A 19,852-nucleotide genomic window follows, 5' to 3' on the forward strand; every position below is an offset into this window, starting at 1 on the left:
GACTTTTGCTGAGAGTGAATGCACCCAGCTGGGTGGATGACTTCCACATTCAAGGCACACTGATTGAGGCCCCACTTCAGGCTCTGACTGGGGTGAGTATGCATACATACTTGACACCTTCCAGCAGCCTGAAGCATAGAACACATTAGCAACTCAAGGCCTGAAATGGACAAACTCAACAGCTGACAGGTAGAAACTGTCCCGGGGTAAAGGAGTTGGCATGTTAATGCCTTTTGGGCTTTAGAATCTGATTGAAATCTCAGTCAAGTGACTCAGACACTGTTTGAGACATAAACCAGTATTTTGAAAGTTTTCCTAATTCACTGAATAAAAAATTAACTACTGTATATATTTAACAAGACAGTCTGTCCAATCAATGTTTCTTTCAATCCAGAGAATGCATAATTTTAATATTTCACTGTCTGGTCATTCAACCTTCGGTCTTCACAAAACCTAGCTCAAAGAAATTTCAATAATACTGTCTTTAATTAGCTTCTCTTCCTTTCCAGTTAATAAACCTACAGTACTTAAGTTGCCTACTACAGTCCCAAGTCTCCTGTTCAAGAGCAATGTTCTTCGCTTCTGCCATCTGCACCTCCACCCCTCTGCCTCAAGCCCACAGAACCAGAGGGATGAACAAGAGGGTTCACCCGAGTGGCACTATAATTATGATAATAGCTGATACTTACATGGCAATTATGCGTGCCAGGATCTGTTGTAAGTGCCTTACACGCATTAACTTGTTTAACCTTCACACAACCCTACAGGTAGGGACTATTATGATCCTCATTTTACTTGTTTAGAGGATCTCTGGAGTGCTTGGCACCAGGGAACTACAGTCTAAGGCAAAGGGGAGAGAAGAAACACTTAGTTCAAGGACATTAACTAGGGCTGAAAAGATGGAGAGTGTGAGCCCCGCTGTGTTTCCTGATTTGTTCTCCTGGGGGCCCACTTCTCCTACAACCCAGCCCTGTAAGTTTAAAGGAGAAGAGACTACAGGTAAATCCTCACGGGTCCCTTGCAGTAAGGAGAGTGCTCAGGGGACTGCCTTCACCTCCAGTCCAGGAAACTCAGAGGACAAGAGACGGTCAGTGCACGACTTTGGAGGAAGAATAAGACAGAGCCACTGTGCTGTGGGGACAAAAACTGCATAAGAACTACTCATGGATTAGATGTGGTCAACACAGGAGAGCTGGCCTAGAACTAGGTTAAATCCCATGCAGGAAATCTGCCAGGAATGGTGATGGGTCCCAGCAGACAAAGTGTCTGAAACAAACTGCAAAGAAGGACTGGGAGCAAGGCAGCTGACTCCAGAAAGCCACTGGCCTCTGAGAAGCCTCTGAGAAGCCTCTGAGAAGCCCACTAAAACATGCATGTGAGAAAGAGAAACCCTGAAACACCCAGTGGATCCCAGCATCACAAAGCAACGTCAGGTACAGACTTACCAGTCCCCTTACGCTCCTCCCCCGCCATCTTTCTACTTTGAATGGTCAGAAGCCAATATTAGCGAGACAGGAAAGGAGAGGTCTATAGGAGAGAAGGGATAGTGATCCCTCCAACCACCCTTCACTGGCTATAGGGTTCTGCCTACATCTGGCTATCAGGGGGAGACAGAGATGACACCGCTGCAGGACACTGCTTTAGGGAGAGAGGGAAGAAGAATCAAGGAAGGCTGGGGGAAGAAGACAGGGAGGGAGAAGACTAATGCACAACACCCCACCATCACAGCCAACACCCTGCACAGCACACTCCTGACAGGGTATGCAAGGACAGAAGCAGCAGTGAGACAGGAAGAGGACCTGACAAGGACTCATTGGGGCAATTGCTATGTCTCCAGGAACTTGAAAAGTCAGCTGGATTACTAGACAAGAAACGTTCTTTTTGAATATGACTAATACTGTAGAAGGGATCAAAGAGCAAGAGTTAGGAGAGGATTGTGAATCTAAATAAGCTGCTTAATGTTTCTGAACATAAAACAAATAAAAATAACCTAGTAGACAGTTCAAACTTTCTTCTTAGAAAGTTCAAATAAAACCTGACCAGGTATCTCGGTTGGTCCCAATGCACCAAGGTTGTGGGTTTCATCCCACATCAGGGCACATACAAGAATTAACCAATGGATACAAAAATAAGTGGAACACAAATAGATGTGTTTCTCTTTCTCTCTCTAAAAATCAATAAAAAATTTCAAAAAAAACCTTCAAATATAAAAAAAAGGCAAATTAGCATTGCGTTAATGACTTTAAGTTTTAATAGTCTATGACCCTGGTCGGCAAACTGCAGCTCTCAAGCCACATGCGGCTCTTGGGTCTCTTGAGTGTGGCTCTTCCACAAAATACCACATGTGGGCGCCCCCTCGATAAGGAATATACCTACCTATTTAGCTTAAATTTAAAAAGTTTGGCTCTCAAAAGAAATTTCAATCATTGTACTGTTGATATTTGGCTCTGTACAAATGAGTTTGCTGAACACTGTTCTATGATATTAGACTACTAGTTGAGAAGATTTCTTTTTTTGTGTGACAGAGACAGAGAGATAGAGAGGGGATAGATAGGAACAGACAGACAGGAAGGGAGAGATGAGAAGCATCAATTATTTGTTGTGGCACCTTAGTTGTTCATTGATTGCTTTCCCATGTGCCTTGACTGGGGGGCTACAGCAGACCAAGTGACCCTTTGTTCAAGCTGGTGACCTTGGGGTCAAGCTGGGGAGCCTTGCTCAAACCAAATGAGCCCTCACTCAAGCTGGTGACTTCGGGGTTTCAAACCTTGGTCTTCCGCGTCCTAGTCCAACTCTCTATCCACTGCGCCACTTCCTGGTCAGGCAGAGAGATTTCTTAGTAGTACCTAACAACATGGTCATGACAAAGGCCTGCTAAGTTAGTGAGTTAACAAGGTTGGGATCTGTGTGATGTTCTGATGAGACCCCCCCCCCGCCCCCCGGCCTCTCCCTTACTCTGGCTACTGCCCTATCCCTTCATTCCTCATGACTGGTACTTTAAGTCCAGGTCCCTGCATCAGTGCCTACTTTTGGAAGACAATGTGTACCCACTCATGTGCCCTCTTCAAATACTGTTATCTGAGACATTGTTTTTCTCAAAGAACACCAGGCCCCTACTCAGTAAAGAACGGCAGATGAGGGTTTTGCATCACACACATATGGGAGTTGATGCTTCCTGCTCCTCCCCCCTTCCTCCCTCTCTCTCTCTCTTCTCTAAAATGAATAAAAAACATTAAAAAAATTTTAAATCTAATAAAGAGCCCTGGCCGGATAGTTTGGTTGGTCCGAGTATTGTCCCGAAGTGCAGAGGTTGCCGGTTCGATCCTGATCAGGGCACATACAGGAACAGATCAATGTTCTTGTCTCTCACTCTTTCCCTTCCTTTCTCTAAAATCAATAAAATAAACTTTTAATCTAATAAAGAGATTTGAGTTGGCAATTAAAAATAAAGTGTTTAACCTAAACTTAGCATACAAAACCCACAATTCCACTCCTAGGTACCTACCCAAGAGAAATGAAAACGTCCACATAAAAGCTTGAACACAAATGTTTCTGCCGTGATTCATAAACCTCCAAAGGTGTAACAACTCAATTGTTCATCAACTGGTGAATGGCTAAACAAAATGTGATACATTCTTACACTTCAGCAATTAAAACAAAAACACTACTTAGGCTACAACAATATGGACGAACCTCCAAAATATGCTAAGTGAAAGAAGCCAGACACAAAAGACCACATATTACAAGCTTCCATTTCCAGAAAAAGGTAAATCTTCACAGGCAAAAAGCAGATCAGAGGTTGCCAGGGGCTGGGGGTAAAATGGCGACTAACTGTAAAGTGACACGAAGGCGGGAAAACACTGGCTGTGAATCTGATGGAGGAAGGCGGCTGGAGCCGGAGAAGCGGGAAGACCCCTGGCTGGGTCTCCACTCCCACGTGAGGCAGCCAGAAGAGTAGATTCCGTGGCGACTTCTGCCCGGTCTCCACTGGTCTTCGCTGGTTAGGTATCAACCTCCACTTTTGCCCGCCCGGCTCTGGCCCTCCGAGCCCCTGGCTGAGGCCACCACCTCCGGAGCAGTGTTCCCAAGTCACAGGGAAACGGACTCCGTGCTTTCCGGCCTGGCTGGAGCTGGGGACGGACCCTCCTGGGCGGTCAGAGGACACAGAGCAGCTGGGGAGCGCGGCGGAGCCCCGGGCCTCCTGCCTGTGGCCGCAGCCTGACCCAGTCCAGTTTGCTAAGGAGACTTCGATCTTCAAAGACAGTATGGTGCTTTATTTAAGTCAGAACGTTATTTGAGACACGGACTGTAATTCAAAACACTTGAGGAGGCAGAAGTTAAAAGTGAGCTGTTTATAAGCAGACGCCCACTACCATTCAGCAGTTTTCCTGGGGCCTTTCTCCCTTGGCACGGAGTGAGAAGACCACTTCCTTCACCGGAAGGAGGAGGAGAGCCCCTCTTTGAACACTGCTTCCCTCCAAAAGGTAACCCCCTCCCTCTGCTCATTCATATTCAGCAGGTTCGGGTGGTGAATTGGCTGTGGTAGTTCCACTTCTGAGAAATTGGTGCTTATGTTACCTAAGAAAGCCAAATTGACAATCTGGGACAATTGTCACTTTTTCTTGGTTTAGGCGAGGAATTGGTCTCTCATTCCAAAACCTGTGCTGGGAACGTCCAGGGTTTTCTTCATTCCGTTCCATAGGGTTAGCGCTGCAGCAGCGACAGTCGCTGCCAGGGAGGGGTCTGGCTTGTCTTTCTTAAGGAAAAAAGCCATGTGCACACGCTGCCACAGCAGAATTAGCCCTCACGTACCTCGTGGACATGGGTGCGGGCGCTTAACTCAAATTTCCTTCCAAGCATCTCCCAGAATCCAAAATCTGCTTAAAACTCTATCTCAAATATTACTACACGTCCCTACGAGAGCATTAATATGCTAGCCCACTGCAGCTAAATGCCTTCCTTCTCTCGTGTTCACCCACAGTACCTGTAGTTATATCAGAATCTCAGGAGTGAACTTGGACATCACTGCCATCCTATTTAGAGGGTCACAGAATGAGGGTTCCAGAAAATGGATTAATAGCATCATGGCAAGATATATGTTTTCAATTCCCAGCCCTCTTACTTCCTGACTGCTCCTCCTCACGCTCCTTGTGGACTCTTTCTCCCCAATCAACCTCTATGGTTAACCACCACAATGCTTGTTCTGTCTGCACTCTACAAGTGATCTCAGCCAATCCCATGGAGTTAAATGCCACTTACATGCCAAAGACCAGGGCCAGCTTCATGGGGGCATTCCCTGTGCAGTTAGTGACGCAAGACTCCGCACTCAGAGGGCCTTGCACTTAATTGAATGCTTTGCTGTTGTTGTGTTGAAAGTGTTAGTGATTTTATCTTTGAGTTGGTGATTTTGTAAATGGAATCTGATGGAGCAGTGAGCACGTGCAGGAGGAGAGGTGATCCCTCAATATGTGTGTCAGCCCCATCTCTTGTGACTCTATTAGCATTGACAGTTCCCCAGGATCACAGAATCGAGTGGGGCCGTAATGCGTGATGTTCGGTGAGAGTCAAAGAGTAAAGATGACAGTTGCATCTACGACTGAAAGTGGGGACGCTGACATTTTAAAGAGGCATCAGTTTCTGTTTGAACCAGAACTTACTTTGAACACAGAAGACAATGGTGTTCTATGAACACAAACAACCAAAAACCCTGTGTGCATCCTGAAATGTCAGAGAACTCTGTGTGTGTGTGTGTGTGTGTGTGTGTGTGTGTGTGTGTGTGTGTGTGTGTGTAGGCAGGGATAATAATACGGAGGTTAATATGTATTGTATAATAAATATATATTTTCCGATGGCTTCAGGTGACCCCTGTGTTTTGGTCGTTCGACCCCTGCCAGGGTCGCGACCCACAGGTTGAGAACTGCTGCTGTAACAGAAGAGTTGAGTTGTTATGACTAAGGTTAATGCTTTTCAAAGCTGAAAGTATTTACCATCTTGGCCCTTTACAGAAAAAGTTTTTCAATTTCTACCACAGATGCAAATATCACAAAAATGTCCCACTTTACCAAACACCAACTCAAAATCTGTAACTAAAGAATTACAAGAATTCAGAAGGTTGGAGAGGTCACTTTCAACACGGTGGTTTTGAGAAAACCTTTTGGAGGGAGGAGGTGTCAAAAGAAACAGGATGAAAATGAGGATACAGGTGGATTAAGAGCTTCTTGGCACAGAAAATGATGTCACTATGTGAAACAAGAAAAAGCCAGACAGGATGGAGCTTGCCAATTTGTTTGGGCATAAACTCTCTCATGAGGATTTGCAAAGGTCTTTTTTTTTTTTTTTTTTTTTGTATTTTTCCAAAGCTGGAAACAGGAGGCAGTCAGATAGACTCCCGCATGCACCCGACTGGGATGCACCCGACTGGGATGCACCCGGCACGCCCACCAGGGGGCAATGCTCTGCCCATATGGGGTATTGCTCTGTTGCAACCAGAGCCATTCTAGCACCTGAGGTAAAGGCCCCAGAGCCATCCTCAGCGCCCGGGCCAACTTTGCTCCAATGGAGCCTTGGCTGTGGGAGGGGAAAAGAGAGACAGAGAGGAAGGAGAGGGGGAGGGATGGAGAAGCAGATGGGTGCTTCTGCTGTGTGCCCTGGCCGGGAATCAACCCTGGGACTCCTGCACGCCAGGCCAATGCTCTACCACTGAGCCAACCAGCCAAGGTCGCAAAGGTCTTTTCTTCTTCACTATTTTTCTAGTCTGCATGTGTGTTTGACAGAAATCACATTCCTTATGCTCTAGGACGCCTCCTAATTATATGCTTCCTCTCCAGCTGGTAACCCTACTCGAAAGAGACAAACTCACAGATAAGAATTTGGTGACAAGTAAACATTATAATTAATGACATTCTCTGAAACAGTACCTGAAGTTAACCTTCTTAATCTTTTCTGTCATTTGATATTTGGTATGTATTTAGCACCGAGAGAATGAGACATTCTTTTCCTTCCAAAGCAAAGTCACATGACTCCACAACATATTAATCTGCAAAGATTACTTTGTGTTGCTCTCTCACTTATGTGCATTCCCTTTCCCCAAAGTTGCACAAGGCAAAAAAGCTAGAGAGATTAGTGAGACTTCTGGTCTTAAAAGAGAAAAAATGAGCTGGTTAAACCAGAGAGGATACCTTCCATTAACAAGTCTAGGGGAGCTATTTCAAAAGGCATATAAAAACTAAGTTTGAATCCAAAAAATTTATTGCATAAAGACAATATATGCTTATACATATATGTAACAATATCTTAAGCTCAATACTAACAGCTGTTACTGAACTACCGTTTTGGCCAGTTATCCAGAAATGGCTACATTTTCATATCCTGTTTTATGTATTTACAACCCAGAAAAACTATGAACTACAATTTTCAACCCCCCCCCCAATATTTATAAAAGAAAATCATTTTTTAAAAATGAACTGTACAAGATTACCGATAATATGTTAATCTTTAAGTATTTTATATTAGGCAAAACCAAACAAATACTGGGAATGGGGAACGAAGGGAGGAATAGACAAAACAAAACAAAACAAAACTTACAGCCTGACCAGGAGGTAATGCAGGGCATAGAGTGTCGACCTGGGATGCTGAGGACTCAGATTCAAAACCCAAGGTTGCCGGCTTGAGTGTGGGATCACAGACATGACCCCAAGGTCACTAACTTGAGCCCAAGGTTGCTTGTTTGAGCCCAAGGTCACTAGCTTGAGCAAGGGTTCACTGGCTTGGCTGGAGTCCCCCAATCAAGGTACATGTGAGAAAGCAAGCAATGAACAACTAACAGTACCACAACTATGAGTTGATGCTTCTCATCTCTCTCCCTTCCTGTTTGTCTGTCCCTATCTGTCCCTCTCTCTTGCTAAAAAAACAAACAAACAAAAATTATAAACTAAGACAATCCAAATTCATATAACTGCTTTCTTGATGTAAAGAGATGAGGGGAAAAAGGACATTTCAAACTGAAAAACTACAATGTTTTACTAATTCCACATGAAATTCCTCCCAAACTGCTATATGTACATGATCCTAGAATACGATGCTCACATCACAGGTTACTAACAATGTGTATATTTGAAAATAAATACAATATTTCAAAACAAAACCCTTCAAAACCATATTTAAGCAATGACATCCAAGGAATTCAGACACCGTGGCACACTTGGGATATATGGTATCTTGAAGATGAAATGTTCTTTCTTGCTTGTTACTCTGAAGTCTTCATTATACACGGGTTGCTTCTAAGGTAGTTTCCTTACGGAGTCAAACCTCCTGATGGACCAAACCCCGTCTCACTTTCTCCAGTACTACAGGAATTAACAACAGATAAACAGAAAACAATTAGCTTCACTGTTCACAAAGAAAGATAAACAATAGGCAATGAACACATAGTTCTTTTAGAGGACAAAAAACTGAGCTAATTCCGATTCTTTTCAATAGCATTTTCTATAAAGTGAAAAACATTACTTTATTAAATGTCACAAAGAGGATTCCAATTAGCCACAATGTACAAGATTCCTGAGACTTAGCTTAAAAATCAATTTATATGAGAAAATATTTTAGAGAAGGAATGTTTGCTGACTGTAAGCTCAAGATGACCCAATTATTATTACATGGCAGGCAAATCTAGCGCTTCGAAGGCAAAAGTCCCACTAAATTCTGCAGTGACAAATAATATTTTGAGAAGTGTGGCTAGTTCTTGGTGTAACATTTATACAGAGGCTAGAAAACCTACAGGTAACTCCATAGACCACTTCTACAGCGAATTCATTCCAGAAAATGTCTGGAAGAAAATCAAAGAAAGTAGTCCTGAAAGAATAAGACAGGCCCAGTCAGCAGTTATTTGGGGGCCAACACATTGACAGTGTTCGATATTAAAAAATCAAGCAGAAATAAATCACCATTTATAGCACCTAGCTTGTAACAGGCACCCTCACAGTTAGAGCATTTAAGGTTTAAAAGCAAACGTGGCACTGCCCTCTCTTCATTATCATCATCTCGCAAATTTAGCATTCAGTGAGAGTCATAGGACTCTAATGCGAAAGTAATCAGCTAATCAGCTATCAGTCACCCGCTCTCTCTGTAAGGACAACGCTGATCCTTTTGTTTGGGTGAACATACACTGAGCCAGCCACACCTGTGCTTCTGGTTCAACAGCACACATGCTGGCGTCATCTCTGTTTCTGTGAACCTCATCTCCTTATTACTGGGAGGGAAAATACGATGGAAATAACGCACTACCAGAAGTGTTTATGCGTGTGCACATGTACGTGTAAAACTGGGCAAGGTGCTGATTTTAACTTGACACTTTTTTTTTTTTTTTTTTACAGGGACAGAGAGTCAGAGAGAGGGATAGACAGGGACAGACAGACAGGAACAGAGAGATGAGAACCATCAATCATCAGTTTTTCGTTGCGACACCTCAGTTCATTGACTGCTTTCTCATATGTGCCTTGACCGCGGGCCTTCAGCAGACCGAGTAACCCCCTGCTTGAGATAGCGACCTTGGGTCGAAGCTGGAGAGCTTTTTGCTCAAGCCAGATGAGCCTGTGCTCAAACTGGCAACCTCAAGGTCTTGAACCTGGGCCCTCCGCATCCCACTGGGCCCTGACGTTCTATCCACTGTGCCACCGCCTGGTCAGGCTAACTTGACACAATTTAAAGTGGCAATTCTAAAAAGAATATCATAAGACATTTAATGCTAATAAAAAAATGTAATTTACAATTTAAGACACTGTGTAAATGTTTTCTTAAAAGCATTATCAGAGAAAAGAAAAATAAACAGTCCTTGGCGCACACATAATATGATACATACACAGCTAAGTGGTACTACTATGTGGCAGGAACAGTTTGTGTTCGATGAGACCTCAAAGACAGACTGTTTATGAACAGAAAGAGTCATAATTGGGCAAATGGGGGGAACTCAGCCTAGGCAAGGAGCACTGGCGGACTGCTTGGTGGGAGGGGCAGCGAGGGTTACTGAGTATGAGGACTTGTCACGTGGGCGGGTCATCAGAAATACGAAGAAGCTTCCTTCTGATTGTGGGTGGAATCTGATTGGAAGAAGATACAAGTTGAAACTGCAGGTTAAAACCAACTTGTGAAGGGTTCTCACTGACATGTTCGGAAGTCTAAAAATCCTGGACACAATTACGCATGTCTGTGTGAGAGAAAGCTGCTACTGAACAGATGGCTCTCCCATTATTTCCTCAATACTTCAAAGTGTCTGTGTCTATAAAAAAATATCAGTAATACCTGTGCTGCAGAGCCAGTACCAAATATTCACCTCCCTGTACAACTGAAGAATTTATATAAAAGGGTGTGCTATAACAGAGGGGCAGGAAAACAACCATATAACAATTAATCTTATTAAAAGCAGGTATTGAAGCAAATAGTCAAATCTTACCACGGATTACATTCAAGTGCTTGAAAACCTTCCTTAGAGATGATAAGGAAATTAAATTTATACAGATGAAAAATAAACTGCAGCCTGACCGGTGGTGCCGCAGTGGACAGAGTCAATCTGTGACTCTGAGGACCCAGGTTTAAAACTCTGAGGTCACAGCTTGAGCACGGGTCGCTGGCTTAAGTGTGGGATCATCAACATGGTCGGTCACTGGCTTGAAGCCCAAGGTCACTGGCTTGAGCCCAAGGCTTGAACAAGGGGTCACTGGCTCAGCTGGAGCCCCCTAGTCAAGACACATGAGAAGCAATCAATGAACTAAGGTGCCGCAACTACATGTTGATGGTTCTCATCTCTTCCTCTTCTCTCAAAAAAAAAAAAAAAGAAAAAGAAAAAAAATAGAAAAAATAAATGGCAGGACATTTTAGCTGAAATTATGGAGTACGCTGACTGTTGCTATTACAATTATTAACTGATCTTAACAGCTTAAAACATCAGTATTGTAGCAAGCACATGAGTTCTGTTTTTTAAGACTCTTTTTTTTAATTTTTTTTTCTGAAGCTGGAAACGGGGAGAGACAGTCAGACAGACTCCCGCATGCGCCCGACCAGGATCCACCCGGCACGCCCACCAGGGGGCGACGCTCTGCCCACCAGGGGGCAATGCTCTGCCCCTCCGGGGCGTCGCTCTGTTGCGACCAGAGCCACTCTAGCGCCTGGGGCAGAGGCCAAGGAGCCATCCCCAGCACCCGGGCCATCTTTGCTCCAATGGAGCCTCGGCTGCAGGAGGGGAAGAGAGAGACAGAGAGGAAGGAAAGGGGGAGGGGTGGAGAAGCAGATGGGCGCTTCTCCTGTGTGCCCTGGCCGGGAATTGAACCCGGGACTTCTGCACGCCAGGCCGACGCTCTACCACTGAGCCAACCGGCCAGGGCCGAGTTCTGTTTTTTAAAAGTCCTGGGCTTTAAGGGGCAGCCATGCAGCTGTGCTGACTGCGGAGCAAGAGGACAGCACAGGGGCCAATACAATTTAACACTGGTTTTTAGCCAACATGCAAAATAAATGATATCCCATATTTATCATATTTTTCTCAGATTAGCTATTTTCAGTGCCCCTTTTTACATCATACTCTCTTGACTGTTTGCACTGATGATTTCTTCTTTTGATAATCAGATGAAAAGAGTAAGGGAAGTGAAAAGATCATTTTTAAAATTTACAAGTACATTCTTTAAAAACTAGCTACTCACAATAAAATTTATTCATATCTAATAAAGCTTTGATATAGACTTAGGAACACATAATTTAGAAGCTATTGTCTATTTCTACAATCCGGGTTTTGAGTTTGAATCTGAACTTTGTCATCTATTGACCTTGAGATCTTGAGCAAATTATTTAACGCTTCTAAGCCTTAGTTTTCTCATCTGTACACAGGCTTGGTGACACACTTATTTCACAGGTGTGACGATTAAGAGAGGTGATACAGAGAAAGCACTTGACATATGAGGCTTTTTAGCAGATCAGAGAGTAGTGCAGTTACAGTGGAAGCATCCTACGCTGGGCTTTGATCACATAAAGGTGAAGCAGGAGTATAAATGATCAAACGTATTCAAGAAAAGCTCTTCGGATGGCAACACATTAGAGACAGTCATCTCTCTTAAAGTTGAAAACAGATAGCTTTCTCCCCTAGTGCAGTACTGATGCAAACCCCCACAAACTGAAAACAAAGACACAAACAAACCCTGTTTCTTTGAGCAGAAGGTGGGGCAGGCAGTTTGCATGCAGAGGGCATGCTGTACAAAGACAATGAGAACCGAGTACTGGGATCCCATCAGCCCAGTAAGAGGGTAAGAAGTCGTGTCATGGGGGGCACTGGAGATCTGAGACAGTTCTGACAGGATGCTCCTTTCACATGCATCACAGCAGTGGTCTCCAACCCCCGGGCCATGGACCGGTACTGGTCTGTGGGCCATTTGGTACCGGTCCACAGAGAAAGAATAAATAACTTACATTATTTCCGTTTTATTTATATTTAAGTCTGAACGATGTTTTATTTTTTAAAAATGACCAGATTACCTCTGTTACATCCATCTAAGACTCACTCTCGACGCTTGTCTCAGTCACATGATACATGATACATTTATCCATCCCACCCTAAAGGCCGATCTGTGAAAATATTTTCTGACATTAAACCGGTCCGTGGCCCAAAAAAGGTTGGGGACCACTGCATTACAGGAAATGTGCTCTGCAGGGGAAATGGCAGAGTAGCTACACCATTTTCCTCTTTCATTCTTTTATATATAAATTCTCTCAGTTAAAAAAACATAAGAGGTTACTACACTTTATATGCCCCCGTCCTGACCGGTGCTTTTCCTCTTTGGATACACAGAGGCTAAGCAAATATTCTTGCCAAATGGACAGAAGTGTTCTTAGTATCTTGCACTGGAACTTCGGTAAACTTTCTGAACCCAATCTGTTATTTTTTTATGCTCAGTGTGTGATAATTACATCTCTAACCCCAGTTAGTCCATGAAGATTCATTCGGTTGAGATTCAGTATGTATTAAGACTAAAGGAAACCACACCCCATTCTCCAGAATTCTACCATCAATCAGTGCAGAGAGACACAGACAGGCAAACCAAGAAATCGGGAAGAAATGAGCTGTGCTGTGCGAGTCCGGGTTTTAGAGCTGTTAGTGACCCAAACTAAGTAATCGCTGCCTTTCTGTGCAGGAGACTAGAAAGCCCATTAAAGATCATTTCAGCGGAAGAGTGTGATGATGTAATTTCAAAGACCATGACCCAAATAACGGTGTTATTTTTACCACTAATAGGCTGTTGCTGGGCGGCAGGTATTGCGGTATTTAATCTCTACCCTTCCTAGGGACTGGTCTGATGGAAGAAAATAAAATAAATCTCAGCATTTCAAGTAAATAGCTGGATCAGGCAATTTCTAAGTCTTTTAGAATATTTGTTCTTTTATGCTGAAACAACTATAACTTTTGTTAATATTTGTATTAGTTTACCTGCATTTTTAAAAAATCGAGTTTTATAATTCATAGTGATTAACAGGAAGGCACTAAAATTAGCATAAATCAATTAGGAATATACATACTTAAAATAAATACTATAAGTTACAAAATATGTTGGTTATCAGAATTTGTGCATGCGATTTATTAGTATCAATACTTAGAAAACGTAGAAATATGAGTTTCAAAAAGAAAGTAAACTTCGGAGATTAGTTAAGAACCAGGTATTTCTATAATTTTATAATTTGATCAGACTTATGCAAAGCTAAGACTTTATTCAGTATCCTTGTTGCCTTCAAAGCCTGATCAAGTTCTAATGAAATTTAACACCCTTGGGTTACTCTTACTGTGACACTGTTTCATGTGCACAATTATATAGGCACAGGTGACATATTGAAGGAAACCTAAAAAATAACATGAGCATTTTAAGTTCATTTCTTAGGAAAAAGAATTTGGGAATCTGGTAAAAAGACTTGAATTTGATAAGCTAGGAAACAATTTTTTAGATAGGTTAGTCTTTTCATCTATAAAAGGGGATAATGTTAAAACTCACTTAAATTGTTTAGTAAGAATTATATATTAAAAAATATATAATTAAGTACTATATGAAGTACTTAATTGAAGTATAACGTTAAACTAAATAGAGGCTATTGTTTCAGATATTATTCAATACTATAAAATGGAGAGCTGAGAAATCTAAAAGATTTTTATCTCCATAAATATACATGCTGCATTAAAGCCTCCCTTTTACTACTTTGACTAGTGTTAGAATGATGACGGTGGCCCTTATGTTGCTGAAATCATTTGGGTATTTACTCTTAACTCATATTCATGCGGTTATTGCTTTGCTTTTCTACACTATTTTGTAATCAAGGCTATATATCCTAATAAAAAAAAAATTTTTTTTGGTTTTTTTTTTTTGGTTTTTTCTGAAACTGGAAACGGGGAGGCAGGCAGACAGACTCCAGCATGCGCCCAACCGGGATCCGCCCGGCATGCCCACCAGGAGGCGATGTTCTGCCCATCTCGGGCGTCGCTTTGTTGCAACCAGAGCCACTCTAGCGCCTAAGGCAGAGGCCATGGAGCCATCCTCAGCGCCCAGGCCAACTTTGCTCCAATGGAGCCTTGGCTGCGGGAGGGGAAGAGAGAGGCAGAGAAGAAGGAGAGAGGGAGAGGTGAAGAAGCAGATGGGCGCTTCTCCTGTGTGCCCTGGCCAGGATTCAAACCCGGGACTTCCGCACGCCAGACCAACGCTCTACCACTGAGCCAACCGGCCAGGGCCTCCAAAAGAATTTTTAACTGAGGCTGAAGTAATTTAAAATAACTATTCAGAATTCCTATATGTATCTTAGATAAGATATAGGGAATTATGTTAGATATTTTACTGAAGCACTGGAAAGCAGGAGTCTCAGAAATAGACTTACTGCTTCATTCCAAGAAATGTAATCATCTATAAGTTAATGGTTATAAAATGATCTTTCCCATGTCTAACTTAAGAGTATGAACCTTAAAGGTAAGTGGCAATAACTCTTAGTTCTGAACAACCTCATAATGTAATTATTGGGGACTGAGGGGGTTTCTTTTATTTAGTCTGTGTGGTAGTCAATATTAGCATTATATATGGAAAGCAATTAACTTCTGTACATCTCGACATTAAATTTGTTATCTTTTACCTCAATTATCAATCACTTTATAGATGTGGAAACTGAGGTTCACTTTATAGATGTGGAAACTGAGGTCCAGAGATACTGGTAAACCAAGATCCTTTTATTACTACCTCCCCAAATTATAATATGGTCCTTTTTTTTTTTTTTCGTTCTGAAGCTGGAAACGGGGAGAGACAGTCAGACAGACTCTCGCATGCGCCCTACCGGGATCCACTCAGCACGCCAACCAAGTCTGCCCACCAGGGGGCGATGCTCTGCCCCTCCGGGGCGTCGCTCTGCTGCAACCAGAGCCACTCCAGCACCTGGGGCAGAGGCCAAGGAGCCATCCCCAGCGCCCGGGCCATCCCCGCTCCAATGGAGCCCTGGCTGCGGGAGGGGAAGAGAGAGACAGAGAGGAAGGAGGGAGGGGGATGGAGAAGCAAATGGGCACCTCTCCTCTGTGCCCTGGCCGGGAATCGAACCCAGGTCCCCCGCACGCCAGGCCAATGCTCCACTGCTGAGCCAACCGGCCAGGGCCATGGTCCTTTTTTTATAAGGCTCTTCCTCTCTATTTTTAATACAGAGAATTAACAAAATAGCTCTTCTAGTCTTAGATCCAGCTAGCAAAGCAAAACACACAACTTATGCAAATTGCCAACAGAATTTCAAAACCAGACCACTAGTTCATTTCACAGAATTTGAAAGCTCAGACCTTAAGCTAGAGCACATTCCATGAGTGGCAGTTAAGTCTTCAAAGATGACACACCTAATTCCTCTGCTCTCACACATGTACCCCCTCCTCCCATCAAAAGGCCAAATCTGTCTTCTTCCTGGGAATCTGGCCTGGCCTTGTGATTTGTTTCAAGAGGCCCTCTGCTTCTGCTTTCTCAGTCTCGTGGGAAAGCCAGGGGCCCTGCAGCCGACCAGAGGCCGGGGATAAAACACTCTATGGTTAGACTACCACTAGCTAGGAAAAGATCAAAATTCACAATTCAAAGTAAAGTTTCTACTGAACGTCTATCACTTTCGCACAATCATAAAGTTGAAAAATCTTTAGTAGAACCAGGATAAGCTGAGGAACTTCTGCAGCTTAGTGTTAAATGTCAGAAAATGACAGGAAAGAATAAGTTAAAAATGATTAAAGACCTCAAAAGGCTTGATGACATACTGGATACTGTGGATACTGAGTGAGGGAGAAGACCAAGCAGATCTTGGGAAATTAGTACAAGTATTATTAACTCTGTTAAGAAGCTGGAAGGAGTTCACAAAAAGAGGCACGTGAAGGCGTGGGAAAGGAAAGAAGCCTGATATTTCTGTTCACTAACCAATCATCATTATGACATTCATAATTAAACTTGTTTTAAACCATCATTTAGTGTAACAAGGCAGCCATCAGTCAGACATTTTATGAAAGATTTTGCCACCAATAAGTCTACAGATAGACCATTTCAATGTTTGTTATGCATTGCTTTTCTCAGCTTTGAAATCCTTTCCTAGAACTTCACCATTCACCAAACCTTAAGGAGTCTCACTTGCCAAGACCTCTACTAAACCCAAAATCATTCTCAAGAAGGGCTTAGAGTCACCACTGACTACCAAGGACAAAGACACCGACGCTGACACAACACAATTTACTACGCAATTTCACAGTCCACCAAGAAGATTTAAGTGGCAAGTTTTAGACTTAATTGTGCATGCAACATGTTCCCGTCAGCTAGCTGGGGAGATGTCAAAAAGACCTGACCAAAACAACAGAAACACAGAGAAGATGCCAGTTGGCATGAAAGGTGAGTCTCTGAGGACTCTGGACCAGTACCTGATGCAGCTGAGACCAGCACACCGCCCTCGGGGAACCTACCTGGGCAAACTTGTGGATCTGTTCTACCACCGCGGCAAACAGAGCGTGGACGCTTTCATCGATCAGACTCTGCATGTAGTGCACGGCCTCCTCATCGGACAGGTCTAGGCGGAATTTATCCTGAACCTACAGGGGCACAGTCCATTAGTCTTTTTTTTTTCTTTTTTTTTTTTTTGTATTTTTCTGAAGCTGGAAATGGGAGGCAGTCAGACAGACTCCTGCATGCGCCCGACCGGGATCCACCCAGCACGCCCACCAGGGGGCGATGCTCTGCCCATCTGGGGCGTCGCTCTGTTGCAACCAGAGCCATTCTAGCGCCTGAGGCAGAGGCCACAGAGCCATCCTCAGTGCCCGGGCCAACTCTGCTCCAATGGAGCCTTGGCTGTGGGAAGGGAAGAGAGAGACAGAGAGGAAGGAGAGGAGGAGGGGTGGAAATGGGCACTTCTCCTGTGTGCCCTGGCCGGGAATCGAACCCAGGACTCCTGCATGCCAGGCCGACGCTCTACCACTGAGCCAACCGGCCAGGGCATTAGTCTTTTGAACTAAGGAAAACAGACATATTTTGAGGAGACAGAATTAAACTGATACAGACATTACAATGTAGTATGAGCTATTTCTATGCCAAAGAAATAATTCGTAACTTATAAGGAGTTCTGAATAGTGTTCATTTGAGTGAGGAAGCTTACTGCTTATGCTATATGCACTTTACATCACTCTATCCTTGTTGGTTGCAAATAAGCCCTATAGATTTAAAAATTATTCTTTTAATGCAAGGGTGTACTTTATTTTCTTTCATTTTAAACCTAGAACTACTAAGTTTTAAGCTGTGATATTTATTAACAATCTCCTTTACTGTTTTTGTTATTCATTGTGAAATGGATATACCACTTTTTATTGTAGCTTGACATTACAATCTTCTGAAAAATGATTTACTAAACATATGTCCTTGATAGCATAGCTTCTAAAGGAAACCATAAAGATTTCTCATCAGAGGCATCCACTGTAATCAATGGACAGTTGTGGTGCCAACCTTAGGCAATAAAAGTCATGTTCCTAAAGTTTACTGTGTATATGAATGAATTACCAGTTGCTGATGTCTAATCAAATGCTACAAAAGACAGAATCAAATCCTTTGACTTCTCCGGTTTCAAAATGGAGGTCAGTCATATCAATTTTTTTCTTCAAACTAATTTCATGAATCTCAATTTGGATATACTAAAAAAAACAATAACTGGCAATTCAGTATCTCACTTTTCTACTGAAAGTTGAGTACACTTTAACTTACAAAGTAAATTAAACATATAATGATTATCAAATAGAAATAATACATGAGTAATGCATTTTCTTATATTTGAAGACTAATTTAAAACTATATTTCTCTGATCTGTCCTGAGGATTTAACAAACTGATCTGAAAATAGCTACCCTTGAGAAACCAGATCCTTGTCTATTACATCTGCTCTTCTGATCCACGTGGGGATGACTGATGCTCTCCTTTTAACATGCCACACTCTGGCAGGGACAGATAATTCCGTGCGCCTGATGGTTCTTTTGAGAACCATAATTAGAAATTCTCTAAGTATGCAGAAGGATAAGTAACCTCACTCTACCTGTGATCTGTTATTCTGGTCAGTGGTCAGACCAAACTCGGGGGAGGCTAGGGGAGCTAACAGCTAAGCAAGGATCCCCTGGCCTTGATTCGCTTTGCACACCAAAGGGGCTGTCAAGCAAAAATGAGACCTTTTATTTTGAAGGAACAATCTATGAAACATGAATTTCAATTAAAATAAAACCCACAGATTTGGCCTGAAGTTCTTAAACCATCCTGGAATCACATAAGCTCTGTGCATGCGTACACACACACACCCATACGCCCCTTCCAACACTCCAGTTAATAGTATTAAATTTTGTCTTTATTAGCATTTTGATGTATACTTTTTTTGTACCCACCCCATTATGGTGTATGGGGAGCTATTCCCCAAACAAAAAACCCCACAACACATTTCTAGATTAAATTATACTATCTTTTATAATGGGCAGTGATTTCATTTATACCTAATATTTAACCTTTCCCTTTGAAAGTTCAAAATACTCCATTACAAGACCAAGTTAACATTCATTAACATAAAAAGAAGGCTTTTGCTTAAAATTAGTGTTTAGCATCTCTGATATAATAGTAACTTTCCTTAAAATAATAAAAAGATTTCATTTTAAATTCTTCTTACTCAAATTGTTAGAATTAGGAAAAATGTTTTTCCTTGTTCTCATTTCCCAATAATTTAATCATAAAAGTAATTAAAACAACGGCACAGTTTTCATTCATAAGGTGAAAGGAAGAGTTTTAATCTAAATATGATTTTCTTGCTGTGTTCAATGGATCACTTGAACTGCATCAGGATAAAAAAAACTTACTTGATAAAAAAGAACTTAAAGAGTAATTATAAAAAGAAAAATGATAAAATCAACCCTAATCCAACTACTGCTAAAATATAATGCTGTAAAAAATTCTCTGTAAGAAGGCGCATGATTACTGATAAAGAAAAAACTTACATTGCCCAAATTCTATCATGCATATTACAGCTTGTATGTTTATTCATCTTACAGGTAGCAAGTTAATTTGATTTGACAGATTATTTGAAATAGGTCGTCAGATAATTTCTAGCTGCCTGTAATATATATAACTTGTTTGCTTTAAGGTTTAGTAAAAAAAAAAAAGAAGATCAGTTTAGAGAAGAAATACGTCCATTGAATTCTTAATCAAAACAGTATTAGGTTGTTAAAATACTTTGAATAAACTTGTTACCACAGTTTTTAGGTTTCTTTTTTACTATGGATTTAAAGGAGCACAGGAGTGAAAAAAGCATTGAGAAAGGTTTAAAATATCTTA

At 42.2% G+C, this 19,852-nt stretch overlaps 1 protein-coding gene across 3 annotated transcripts in view; it reads right to left on the reverse strand.

Moving 5' to 3' along the window:
• PIK3C3 (phosphatidylinositol 3-kinase catalytic subunit type 3) overlaps positions 1 to 19,852 on the reverse strand; it is a 575,824-nt gene that overhangs the window by 437,943 nt on the left and 118,029 nt on the right. The window contains exons 24-25 of one of the 3 annotated variants that reach the window (XM_066246826.1): positions 16,967 to 17,092; positions 7,020 to 8,345 (exon numbers count right to left, since the gene is read on the reverse strand). In XM_066246826.1, the coding sequence (XP_066102923.1) occupies positions 8,331 to 8,345; positions 16,967 to 17,092 (141 nt within the window). In that variant the 3' untranslated portion in view covers positions 7,020 to 8,330. Of the gene's footprint in view, positions 1 to 7,017; positions 8,346 to 16,966; positions 17,093 to 19,852 lie in introns of those variants that run through there. The other 2 variants (XM_066246827.1, XM_066246828.1) reach the window with 2 other exon arrangements.

The sequence above is a fragment of the Saccopteryx bilineata genome, chromosome 11 (assembly GCF_036850765.1).
Source record: "Saccopteryx bilineata isolate mSacBil1 chromosome 11, mSacBil1_pri_phased_curated, whole genome shotgun sequence".
NCBI classification, from domain to species: Eukaryota; Metazoa; Chordata; class Mammalia; order Chiroptera; family Emballonuridae; genus Saccopteryx; species Saccopteryx bilineata.